Source organism: Monodelphis domestica, chromosome 7 (genome assembly GCF_027887165.1).
Source record: "Monodelphis domestica isolate mMonDom1 chromosome 7, mMonDom1.pri, whole genome shotgun sequence".
Taxonomy (NCBI): Eukaryota; Metazoa; Chordata; class Mammalia; order Didelphimorphia; family Didelphidae; genus Monodelphis; species Monodelphis domestica.
Genome location: NC_077233.1, coordinates 258,492,985 through 258,506,245, shown reverse-complemented (window position 1 = coordinate 258,506,245; position 13,261 = coordinate 258,492,985). Strand labels below are relative to the sequence as shown.

The 13,261-nt window shown below is 37.2% G+C and overlaps 1 protein-coding gene across 3 annotated transcripts in view; it reads right to left on the bottom strand.

Annotated features, from left to right (window-relative positions):
- The window catches only part of PTPN3 (protein tyrosine phosphatase non-receptor type 3), a 300,638-nt gene that overhangs the window by 42,994 nt on the left and 244,383 nt on the right, over positions 1 to 13,261 (bottom strand). For all 3 annotated transcript variants that reach the window (XM_007498053.3, XM_007498054.3, XM_007498052.3), the window contains exons 15-18: positions 11,977 to 12,157; positions 11,020 to 11,097; positions 6,977 to 7,033; positions 2,010 to 2,166 (exon numbers count right to left, since the gene is read on the bottom strand). In XM_007498053.3, the coding sequence (XP_007498115.1) occupies positions 2,010 to 2,166; positions 6,977 to 7,033; positions 11,020 to 11,097; positions 11,977 to 12,157 (473 nt within the window). The remainder of the gene's footprint in view (positions 1 to 2,009; positions 2,167 to 6,976; positions 7,034 to 11,019; positions 11,098 to 11,976; positions 12,158 to 13,261) is intronic.

Sequence of the window (13,261 nt, the reverse complement as noted above, 5' to 3'; positions counted from 1 at the left end):
TACCTCCCTGAAGCCTTCCCTGACCATGCCACTGCTCTGTGTTATTTGTTGCCTTTTCAATATTCATACGTGCCATCCCTCCCATGCCGCTGAGTCGACTTTAATCTTTTCAGTGTCTCTCATGGATCTCGTAAGTGCCTGATGAATAATTGGAACACTTAAGTCATTTGTGTCTTTCCTGTTGTTTTCTGGGGAATAAGTCACTTATGAGTCAAGGTTGAAAACCATCATTAATGTGAATATAGGCAGCCCTGGTCCCTCCCCCCACCCCCCCCCAATGTGCTCTTGGAAACTATGTCAGACAAAAGAACAGCTTAAAGCATGTTTTCCCAGGAGAACAATACTGTAATTGGGACTTGTAGTCTGGATCAAGGACTCTGTATTAAACCATGGATGTGACGAATAGTGTGTCATTTCAAAAAACAGATATGCCAGCTATATAACTAATTCATCATTCGAAATAATAAAACTGGGTTTTTAATCCTCTAAAATCTGCACAGATAGATTGTACACATCAACTATACAAGGGGTGCTTGTACTATTCAGGGCAAAATGTGCATGGGGCACATAATAATAAATTTTCATGCATTTTCCTTAAAACGTTTAATTAAGAATGATTGGGGGTGTTTTATTAGAATCAAGAAAGGCATTACGCTTAAAAATGTTGTCCAAAAAACTATTAACTAATGACTTGTTTTTTCTTTTGATATATATTTTCCCTGCCACAGGTGGCTGGGCCTAAGTGGGTGCACTCAAAAGCATCCTCCTGATCTTTGAATCTCATTCAAAATAGCAAGTGAGGGGCAGCTACGTGGCTCAGTGAATGGGAGAGTCAGGCCAAAAATGGGAGATCCTGGGTTCAAATATAACCTCGGACACTTCCTAGGCAAGTCACTTAACTCCAACTGCCTACCCCTTATCTACCACTGTATTGCCTTGGAACTGATACTTGGTATCGATTCCAAGATGGAAGGTAAAGGTTTAAAAATCAAACTAATAAACAAAATAGCAAGTGATCAGTGGATATTAGTGGTTGTGCTAAACTTTTTGAGGCAGTCAATAAGTATTTATTAAATGCCTACTATGTGCCAAGAAGCATTGTGCTAACTGCTGGGGATTGAAAGATAATTTAAGTATAAAGATGGATTATTGTGTACAAAGGATGAAAAAGAGGTCAGTACCGGTGGATTCCAGTTTCCATGAGGGAAGTTAAGATACCAGAAGCCTGGAAACTTAGGAAGGGGCCAGGTTATGAAGGGCTTTATAGTATTGAGAGAATTGGCATTTGCAAAAGTAGAATAAATGTTTCCTTCCTATTCCTGCCTTTCTGAGATCAAAGCCAAGCAAGGCAACTACCCTGCATATTTCATAAACTCTTCTTGGAGCCTTTGTCAAGGCTGGATGGAAACTCTACTGAACCTTTCTAGATAACTAATCTTGGTTAAGGTAAATTTTCTTTTTTCTATCTGTGCTCACCCATCTCTCGGCTATATCCACTACCAGTAGCCCCTCATACCCTGTTTAGGCTTCCTTCCCCCACTTGAACACAACAGATTGAACACAAATCAAGTGGTATGTAAAGGAAAATGAAGAAACTCCTCTAGGTATACACTTCCAAGGAGAGTTTCATAAAGTGATACAGAAAAAAATGCAACAGAGATGAACAATAATAAATAAATTATAACACTGAAATAAATATATAAATTTCATTCCCCTCCCTATCCTTCTCCCCTTCAAGAAACAAAACCAACCAACCAAAACCACCACCATCAACAACAATAGGGAAATGGATGCCATTTTGGAATGGATGTTAAATTTCTTCAATTGTCAGTAAATGAGAACCAGGCTTCTTGTAGTAGGTGGTTACTGTTTATAAGATGTTAAAATACCATGGAATTAAAGATACACTAAATTTATACAAGAGACTAAGTTGCATGTAAATAGAACTCCTTTTTAGGGACAAAACATTCTTATTTGCTCAGTTAACCCCTGTTCTTGAGCTTCATTACCTTTCCTCCTGATCAATAGTGCCAGTTCTCTTGTGTGCGACTCCCGGCTTGCTTTGATAAACATCACCACTTGATCATGGGTGTGCTCTGAGATGTCTCTGCCATTTATTAGTACTATTTGATCCCCTTCATTCAGCTTAGGAATGCATTTATCAGCCTGTTTCAAGATCAAAACAAAATGTATTAGGTTACTATAGCTACCTTCCTGGCTAGTGAAGAAATAGCATCTTTCCTATGCTAGAGTCTTGAGACTAGGATCATTCTGTTCATCTAATATTCTGTGGTATCCTCTGAAGACAGTGTAGCTCAATAGAAAGGGCACTGGCTCTGGAGGCAGAAGATCTGGGTTCAAATCTCTTCTTAGATACTTTGAACATCTCAGAGCTGTGACTTTGGGCAAATCAGTTAAATCTTCTTGCACCTCAGTTTTCTCCTCTGCAAAATGAGCTTCAGTGGCCCCTTCTACCTTTAAATCTATGATTCTATGTATCAACTGCTGTTGAGAAGACTAAATTTAAGGCTGTTTTCAAGTAGCTTTGAACAGGATGCAGCTGAAAAAATGTTTTTTAAATAAAACTAAGAAGTACACAGAAGTTCTATTTTCTTAAGGCAGGCAACTAGCAAGCATTAATCTCTTTCTGTTTCTACCTATTTTTTCAGAAAACCTTTTTGTACCTATGTTGCCTTCATATTGGCAGCAGCAGCAGTAGCAGCAAACACTTCAGTTAATCCTCATTCCATCTGCTAATAACATCAAGTAAGATTAGCTATAGAGGAGACTAAAATTTAAAAGGACGCTAGAGAACATGATGTCCTATTGTTTGCTAACTGTTCAGCAAGAAAAAAAAAGCAACATGACTCATATTTGGTCAAAGATGCCATAAATTCTCTATCTAACAACATGACTGTCATCCTTCAAAGCAATCATTTGGGGTAGCCATACATTCATACCAAGCGTAGCCTCACTGTGCCCAATCCATCTGAATTTTACCTTAGAGCTGGTGTCTAGGCTGAAGAAGAAAACGAATTTTGTTTTTTCACTTTTATTTTTTTTTTAAGTGATATTTTCAAGATAAGCATCTGCCTCACTCTCTAGATTCAAATGCCTTCTGGCTGGCCCCCCCCCCCCATCAAACCCACTCTCAGAAGGTGACCTTTTAGCACCAATGAATACATTTTCTGGTTCGCTTTTTAATTTTTTTTCAATTATATGTAGAGACAATTTTTGACAATTGTTTTCTGACATTTTGTGATTCAGATTCTCAACCTCTCCCGCCCCCCCCCAAGCCCTGGCAGCAAATAGTCTGATACAGATTATTCTAGTGCTTTCATGCAATATATATTTCTATATTGCTTTTTGCCATGACAGAAGATACAAATTTTATGTATAATACATCATACATACATGTAATAAAAAAATAATATAATAAAAAAATGATGAAGGAAATAAAGTGGGAGATGGCATGCTTTGATCTGCACTCAGACTCCAATAGCTCCTTCGTTGGCTATGGATCGCATTTTCTATCATGGTCCTTTGTGGATACCAATGAGTATATTTCAAAAAATGTGATGACAACTTTGAAAGTGATCTGAAAAAATGATTTATGTTTTGGGCAGTGGTTGTAGCACTGGGATAAGTGTCATCTCCAACTATCATATAATCACTCTTTACAACCGTTTAACAATTTGAGTAAATTATTATGAATAATAGAGAAAAATACAGGATAGTTCATGTTAGGAATAAAAAAAGTCCTATAAATACGACACAAAAAGATTCTGAGATATTAGTGAAACAAAGTCAAAATGACTCAAAAATAAGTGATCTAAGAAATTCTATGGCTCAATTCAAGTACTTTGGCCAAATTCACAGAGTCAGTTAGAGATAGGATTAGAGCCAAGGTCTTCTGGCTTCCAGTCTAATTATCTTCCCACTACACTATGCTGTCAAGTAATATGATGCTAGCACACATGAATAAGAAAAAAGGACATCAAAAGAAAAAAGATCTTCTCTATGACCCAATTAGTCATGCTTTAGTCTTATTCTAGTCTCTGCTACCTCAGCAACCATAAAGGAGGGGAGAGTTTCATGGCAATGTGGAGGATTTCATTCCAAATGATTAAAGAGAAACGAAACAGTTAAGTAGTTATCAAAACATGAAGGGATTTTGTGTAAATGGCAACAATATTCTTTGCATTTCTATTAAGGCTGAAATATGCAAGAAAGGACCACAATATTGTCTGAAGAGTAAATGTGAAAAACCAATTTTTTAAAAAAGGAGTAAGTGTGAATGACTAAGCTATTCTGAGTTATATGAATATTCAAATCAACTACACAGGGCCTATGAAGGAAGATACTAAACTCCTCCAGAGGAAGAATTGATACACAAAACTATGTATTACAGAGTTTCATATATATATATATCAGTATCAAATGTTGGCCTTTTCTAGTGCAGGATTAGGAGGGAGGGAAAGAGGGGAAATAATCTGGAACTCAAATATACTCCCTCCTCCCCCCAAAAAAAATTAAGAAAAAAGAAAAATAAACAAGGGGCAGCTCCATAGTGTAAAATTGAGATTTGAACTCTGGACTCCATTCCCCAGGAGTCCTTGCTAGCTCCCAGAATGCCCTCTAATCTCACTGAATTCTCACCTGGGACGAGAATAAAATTTTATTTAAAGGGTCTTCCCCATAGGCAGGCTCTCTTCTTTTGGACTTCCGTTTTGGAGCAGAGGCGTCTCTTCCATGATGTGAGGTTATCTTGTCTAGGCCTCTGGCCTAGGCATGTATTTTTTCTTATCCTGTATTTTCTTTAATCCTTAATCTCTAATAAACCTCTAAAAAATATAATACTCCTTGCAGAGAGAAACTAATTTCTACCTGACTCAGTTTCCTCAGTCTCCCCTAAATTTTAATCTTTACAATAGCATAGTGGCTAATGTGCCAGGCCCAGAGTCAGGATGACCTGGATTCAAATCTGCCTTCACATACTTCCTTGTTATTTAATCCTGGACAAGTCACTTAACCTCCATTGCCTAGCCCTTGCCGCATTTTTTGTCTTAGAACTGATACTAAGAAAGAAGGTAAGGGTTCAAAAAAATAAGTAAATAAATAAAAGGAAAGAAGGAGAACCATAAGAAAAATTAGTATGATATTGCCTAAAGCATTAAGTAGTTATCAAAAAATTAAGAGTTTTTGTATGAATAATAACAATGTTCTGTGGATTTCTATTAGGGTTAAAACATGCAAGATTTTAGATTTGTTCTAAGGCTTCTGACTTGAAGGATCTGTAATTTCATTAGTACTGGGAACTTCCAGGTAAGGAAACTTTCTTCTGTAATGCAGGTCAGCATCTTCTCTGCAAGCTAGAGGGGGCAGCTAGGTGGCTCGGTAGATTGAGAGGCAGGCCTAGAGATGGGAGGTCCTCGGTTCAAATCTGGCCTCAGACACTTCCCAGCTGTGTGACCCTGGGCAAGTCACTTAACCGCCATGGCCTAGCCCTGACCACTCTTCTGCCTTAGAACCAATACACAGTATTGATTCTAAGATGGAAAGCAAGGGTTTTAAATTTAAATTTTTTTTTTAAGAAGTTACGTAGAGCAGTCGTATCAAACTCAAATAGAAACAGGGGTGACATCCCTCTGGGTCACATACTGACTTAGATTTCTGTAAATGGTAACAATGTTCTTTGTATTTCTATTAGGGATAAAACACGTAAGAAAAGAACATAATATTGTTTGAAGAGTAAATGTGAATGACTAAACTATATGTTGTATATGTATATATATATAATATGACTCTTCAAACCAACTACAAAGGACCTATAAAAAATAAAACTACATATATCCTTAATCACATATTCCCTTAATCCATGTTTTATTGTAATTTAATTTATTTTGTTAAGTATTTCTCAATTATATTTTAATCTGGTTCAAGGAATCTGAGGGGCTGCACGTGGCCCATGGACCGCTGAATGCATGGTGATGCTGCTGATTTGAGGTACTGAGGTGTGTTCAGGGACAGGAAGCTAGTGTATGCCAGAGGAGGGATGTGAAATCAGGTTTTCTCGGCTCCGAGGATGGCTCTCTATCTGCCACTCTATAGCCTCTTATGTACCTGTCAAAAACACAGCAAAAGCCTTTGCTTTTCCTTAACCTCTACCCTCTCGGATGGTGATAAGAACCAGCTTGTTGTCTGAATGAAGAACTCTCACCATTTAGTTTCTACCTAGGCCTGCCTGCCTGCAGGTACACCTATGGAGCATGTCAAATTCTCCTGCTGCGGCCCCAAAGCCCTACATCAACAAGCCTTTTTTCACTCCCCTCCTTTTCTATTGTTATTTCCTTCCTCCATTCTGGATAATCTAGCTAATAGCCTTTTTGCTATTTAATCTCTTAAAAATCTTCTCCTCCAAAGCTCAAGCTGCTTGGAACAAATAACATTTTGCCTCACCCACCTCATTCTGCCACCCACCACCAATCAGTCTTTTACCTCAGGGATGTACACGGTGAGAATGGTTGTAGATTAGATAAACCCTGGAACACACAGATGAGTAATAGAGGGTCTTTGTGCTGTTGCAGGCATAACTGCGTTAAGATGTTTGGGTTGCTTGAAATGGTTTAATATCTATTATGAAATGTGGCTGCTGAACGCTGAAAAGCCCCCAAAGCAGAGGGGCACTAGTGAAAAGGACAAGACAGGGTCAATTTTACTTTGAAAAAAGGAGTGACTGACTTCCTTCAGACCGTAAGATTTATTAGGAATGACCTCTTCTTGGTGGTTTACTAAAAAGGATAGCCAAGTATAAAAAGAGGGCAACTAAGACTGTTTACCTTAATTTTATTCCTTATACAACTAAGATAATGTTCCTAAGAAATGTTTCCTTAGGAATATGATAATATTAAAATATACATTTATGATAGATTTTTAAACATGAATCTGAGAAATAACATTTAAAATGGTGACTCACCGGTGACTCTGGGCTGATTCTTGACACCACAAGAGGCATTTTCTGATCAACACCACCCTAAAGATTTTTGTTGAAAAAGGGGAAAAAAGAGTATTTCAAATTAATTAAAACAAGTATGGTGAAAGATTCAAAAGTGTAATGGCCTAACTTCACTTCAGTCTAATAGAGAAATCAAGATGCTTCCTGAGGAAGGGTACTGAGATTCTAATTCCTGTTCTTTTATATAGAAACTAGGAACATTCTTCTTTCCTACTATTCTCTGCAACCTTGCCACATTCCACTATCAGTCTTATTTTATTGTAGAAATAATGTTAATTATTGAAAATAGCATAAATCATTAATTAAATGAAATGATAAGTCCCCACTTTATCAGAATTATGAATTGGTCCAACCTTTCTGGAAAATGAGTTGGAACTATGTCCAAAGGGCTATAAAACTGTGCATTACCTTTAACTCAGAAATATCACATCTAAGTTTGCATCCCAAAGAGAGCAAAGAAAAAAGAAAAAGCATCTATATGTACAAAAAATATCGTACTGAAGGGATGTCCATCAATTAGGGAATCGCTGAACAAGTGGTATATGATTGTGATGAAATACTATATAGTGCCCTAAGAAATCAAGGGCAGGATGGTTTCAGAAAAACCCAGGAAGACTCATATGAACTGATGCAAAGTAAAGTGAGCAGAACCAAGATATCATTTTACGCAGTAACAGCAATATTGTAACAGTGATCAACTCTGAAAAGACTCGGCTACTCTGAACAATACAATAATCCAAGAGAATTCCAAGAGATATAATATAGTGGGAATTTCTTCTTGGTGTCATATAGGCTATATGGTGGCCACTGATGTATCTTATATTTTGCAGCCAGCAACACTCCCCCTTTAATTAATCTGCCTGGACCAGATTAAAATGTTTATTTATCTGGGAATATTTAACAACAGAAATATAGTAGATATATCTTCAAAAGGTTACATTTAACAGATACATTATATACCCATGTAGATCTACAATATATATTATGGAGATAATATTTCTAATTTTCCAAGTTAATATGAGGTCCACAGGGTTTGTTTCTATTCAAGTTGGATATCACTGCCTTGTGACATTAGAATTTAGCGATTCTGTGAGAGGTGGAGCTTGGAAAGGGAGTATATTCCAGACATGGGGGTATATAGCCTGGGCCAAAGCAAGGAGACAGGAAATATAATGTGGATGGAAGCAAGTAGGTTTTTTTGGTGATAATATAACCAGCCTTATAAAGTAGGCTGGAATCAAGATTGTGAAGAGCTTTAAATGCCAAATTCATATACGTTTTACAAGGGTTATTTTAAAAATTCTGATTGAATTGTTTACCATCTCCAAGTGGTGGGAGGGAAGAAAGGGAGGGAAATGGTTTGGATCTTACAATTTTGGAAAATATATGATTAAAATAAATATCTTTGAATTAAAAAAATAAAAGTTCTGATTGGTGAAGACAAAGAATAATTATTAAGTGTGGGGCACTTAATTGTGGTGCCTTGCCTCTGCTATTTGTCTCTAATTTACCCTGCATATGTAGTTTATTTCCTTACCATATCTCCATTAGACTGTGAGTTCCTTGAGGACAGGATATGTTTTTTGTTTTGGGTTGCTTTTTTTGGTAACTCAAGTGTTTAATACAGCACCTGGTACATAGTAGGGGCTTAATAAATATTTCTTAACTGACTTTTAGGAGGCTTTGGGCATCTAGAAAGCAAACATGAGGATATTGATGAATGGGAGAAGATTTCAATTGGAAAGAGGAAAGTAGAGAAAGGGAGGTAGGAGTGTGTTGAAGACAAATTTCTCAAGTGTTATAAAGTTTGTCTGGCGACTAAGTACTGACAAAGTAGGCTATCTAACCTAGGAGAATGGTTATTCTCAAATATAATTCCTAGTGATCTTGAAAGGGTTTGATATGAGCATTTGGAAGAACTGATTTCATACAGAATTATACAACAGGTTTCTGGCTCCTCTGGGAAAACAATAAATTGCCCCTTGTGATAAAAGGGGGAAAAAAGACTATTTGTTCCCAGGTCATTTCTTTCCTTCTGAAAGTGTTCCAACAACACAATCACTGGACTTTTTCATTAGAATCCTTCTTTTGAATTTTTTGTTCATTTAACATAGTTATTCAGTGATGTCTGACTCTCTGTGACCCCATTTGGAGTTTTTCCTTTTTTTATTTAGAATGTTTTCCATGGTTACATGATTCATGACACCCTCCCTTCCCCTGCCCTTCGCTTCCCCCTCCTGGAGCTGACAAGCAATTCCACTGGGTTATACATGTATCATTGTTCAAAACCTATTTCCATGTTATTCATATTTGTAGTAGAGTGATCTTTCAACATCAAAATCCTAATCATATCCCTGTAGAACTTCATGATAGATCATATGTTTTTCTTCTGTGTTTCTCCTCCTGCAGTTCTTTCTGTAGATGTGGATAATGTTCTTTCTCACAAGTTCCTCTGGATCATTGCATTGCTGCTAGTAGAAAAGTCAATTACATTCGATTGTGCCACAGTGTATCAGTCTCTGTGTACAATGTTCTTCTGGTTCTGCTCCTCTCACTATGCATCACTTCCTGGAGGTCGTTCCAGTCCCCATGGAATTCCTCCACTTTATTATTCCTTTGAGCACAATAGTATTCCATCACCAACATATACCACAGTTTGTTCAGCCCTTCCCCAATCAAAGGGCATCCCCTCATTTTCCAATTTTTGGCCATCACAAAGAGTATGACTATAAATATTTTTATTTTTCCATATTATCTCCTTGGGATATAAACCCAGCAGTGCCATGGCTGGATCAAAGGACAGTTTTTTAGCACCCTTTGGGCACAGCTCCAAATTGCCCTCCAGAATGGCTGGATCAATTCACAACTCCACCAGCAGCATATTAGTGTCTCAATTTTGCCACATCCCCTCCAACATTTATCACTTTTCTTTGCTGCCGTATTGGCCTGTCTGATAGGTAGAAGGTGGTACCTTAGAGTTGTTTATATTTGTATTTCTCTAATCAGGAGGGATTTAGAACACTTTTTCATGTTTTTACTGATAGGTTTCATTTCTGCACATATTTGACCATTTATCAATTGAGGAATGGTTCATTTGGAATTTTATTTGCAAAGATACTAGACTTGGGTATTTCTTTCTTAGGCTATTCATGGATCTTTTAAGTCTTTGAATCAAAGAATGTTTGAGCTGGAAAAAAGCTTTGGTTATCATTTAGTTTCTAATCACCACAGTTTAAAGGAGAGGGAACTAAATAAATCTAGCAAGGTCACAATTACTAGGACTGAATTCAATTGATTTAGAACTCAGCAATAAAATTCTCCCTGTTCTCGTCTTAGCTGATCTCTGGCATTCCAGAATTAACGTTTTCTGGCTATTAGGAAGACCTCAGGCCCTATTTCACAGGTTGATAGTGAATCTTCTGCTACCTTGTTAGCAAAAATGCATCAGAGAATCACAAGATGTTAGAGCTAGAAAGACCTTTGAGGCCATCTAAGTGAATGCCTTCATTTTACAGTTGAGGAAACTGAAGCAAATAGAGGTTGAGTGACTTGTCCAGGGTCACACAGCCAGTAAGTGTCCAAGGCTGGATTTCAAGCCTTCCGGTTTCTAGGACCAATACTCTATCCACTGCACCATCTGGCAGCCTCTATGTGTATATAACATACATATAATCCATTCCTTTCCAGCTTATGAATCAATCAACTGACAAATATTATTAATTATAATAAACCAATTCACAAATATTTTTAATTATAATAATCAATTAATTAACATTAGGCACCTTTTCCAAGTCTGGCACTATTCTAGGCCCTGAGGATACATGCACAAAAAAATGAAACAAACCTCTACTTACCATGATCTTTCTTTCTAATGAAACTGATTCCCTTTAGCCACAACACACATTTCTAAAGGAAAGCAATGAATTCTAATCCATTAAAAGGCTTGAAATGTTGTAAAATGATCTGTGATATTTACATGAATTAATTTATGAATGCAACTCTACCTTAAGATTAAATCCAAATTTTCCATCTTCATCTGGAGTAATACACACCAGGAGTAGATAACCATCACCATCTTCATTCTGAAATAAATTTGAAGGGCATAACAGTCATCACACACATCTACTGCTTTAAAGTTTACAAAGTTTTCCAAAATGAGAATCCTAATGGTAAGACTCAGAATCTCTAATATTCAGGCTCAGAGAAATTCAAGAACTACCTCTAAATCATATAGTTAATAGTTGTCAGAACTGGACTTTAATAATAATAGGTAATAACAATGACAATAACTAAGCTAGCATGTATATAGTGCTTTAAAGGTTTGGAAAGTGCTTTTACAAATATCTCATTTAATCCCAGGAAATCTTGAGAGATAGGTGCTATTATTATCCTCAATTTACAGATGAAGAAATTGAGGCAATCAGGTTAAATGATTTGCCCCAGATCACATAGCTAGCAACTGTCTGAAGCCACATTTGAACTGGGCAGCTAGATGTTGCAGGGTATAGAGTGCTAGGCCTAGAGTCAGAAAGACTCATCATCCTGAATTCAAATCCAGCCTCAGGCACTTACTAGTTGGGTGATCCTAGGCAAGTCACTTAACTCTGTTTGTCTCAGTTTCCTTATCTGTAAAATGAGCTGGAGAAGGAAATGGTAAACCACTGTAGTATATTTGCCAAGAAAACCTCAAATGGGGTCAGAAAGAGTCAGACATGACTGAACAACAATGACTTCCTGACTCTGGGGTTGCTACTTAGTTGCTTTAAACTCTACCTTTTAAGATGACAGTGATAGGGTTGTTTCCCCTCCTGTCTAATCATCAGGATGCATAATTGAAAGAAAATACTGTATTTCAGTAATAATATACATTTTTCTGATAAAATGTTTGAACTCTATGTCTTATGCTTGCTTGATGGATGTCCCCCCCTCCCCAGTCCAATATTTGAGCCAGCTGAACTCACCTTATCACAGTAGTACTGATTGGAATCTTCTGTGAAGCAGCTTTTACTAACACTGGTATAGCTGTCTAAAAGTTGATGGTCTACTCCATCGAGGGAACAGCAGCCTGGAGCATTTAAAAACTGAGATAAGGAACTGGATGATGTCTGGGTCTGAGAGTTTGGGCTGTCTTCCAATGTATTCCTTCATTAAGAGAGATTTTAATAAATCAATCAGTATTTAACATACATGAAAGGGATTCTGAATTGCATTTATTTGATACTGATTTCCCAAATGTAAGAGGGTTGGGCTCATGTTTCCATGCAGGGATTTACCTACTACACAGAAAACCTTCAATTTATCCCTAAAAGTTGACACTGGAAAAAAATTTAAAATAAAATTTAAAAATTAATTTTAAAAAAGCTAATACTGGTTCTCCACTTACATTTGAAGAACCCATATGTGCTGCTATTGCTTTGTTCACTGACCATGCTTAAGAGTAGAGATAAGCTTACTATCTTCCTAAGTGTTTTGTGGAGTTGGGATGTGGGTGGGGGGGTCACACTTTATCCTGATAAGATTCAGGAATTGCTGATAATGAGATGATGCTCCCCTTCCCTCTTTCAGCAGGGTCGGACTTTAGCCTCTAGGAAAACAGTGTGCTCAGCTGGCAATTGTTTTTAAAATTACCTTAACCAAGCTTGTCTAGGCATGCAGAATCACATGGGAGCTCATCATGCCTCTATTCCTTCTGAAAATGACTTGTCTCTCTGCCCAACATCCTCCCATCTGGAAGATACTCTTACCACTACTCTTAGTGGTTCAAGATAATATGGAAGAAAAAGCCCGTCATGGTCTGTCCAATTGGCCCACATTATTGCTAACCAGTGGGCTAAGAAGATGGTTTTGAGAATGAGATTTGGTCTTCTTAATAGGAATAATAGGCTCTTGGCCAGGGAAAGAATGCATCTAAAAAGATAAAAAAGAATACATGATGGAGAATTTTAGAGAAACAAGAGGACTTTAAATTGACTAGGGAAGGGTGACAGAAAAGTGTGTGGATGACAATAAAAATCACTGACGTTTATTTCTTACTTTAGAGTCTGAAAGTGTTGAACATATGTAGTCTCACTCAATCCTTACAACCACCCTGTGACTTAAGTACTACAGGTATTATGATTCTCACTTTATAGATGAGAATAATAAGACTCAGAGAGGTTAGTTGCTTGTGTAGGATCACAAAGCCAGAAAAATATCACAAGATAGGATTGCAAGTCAGGTAAGCCTCTCCTGATTTAAGTTGAGCCG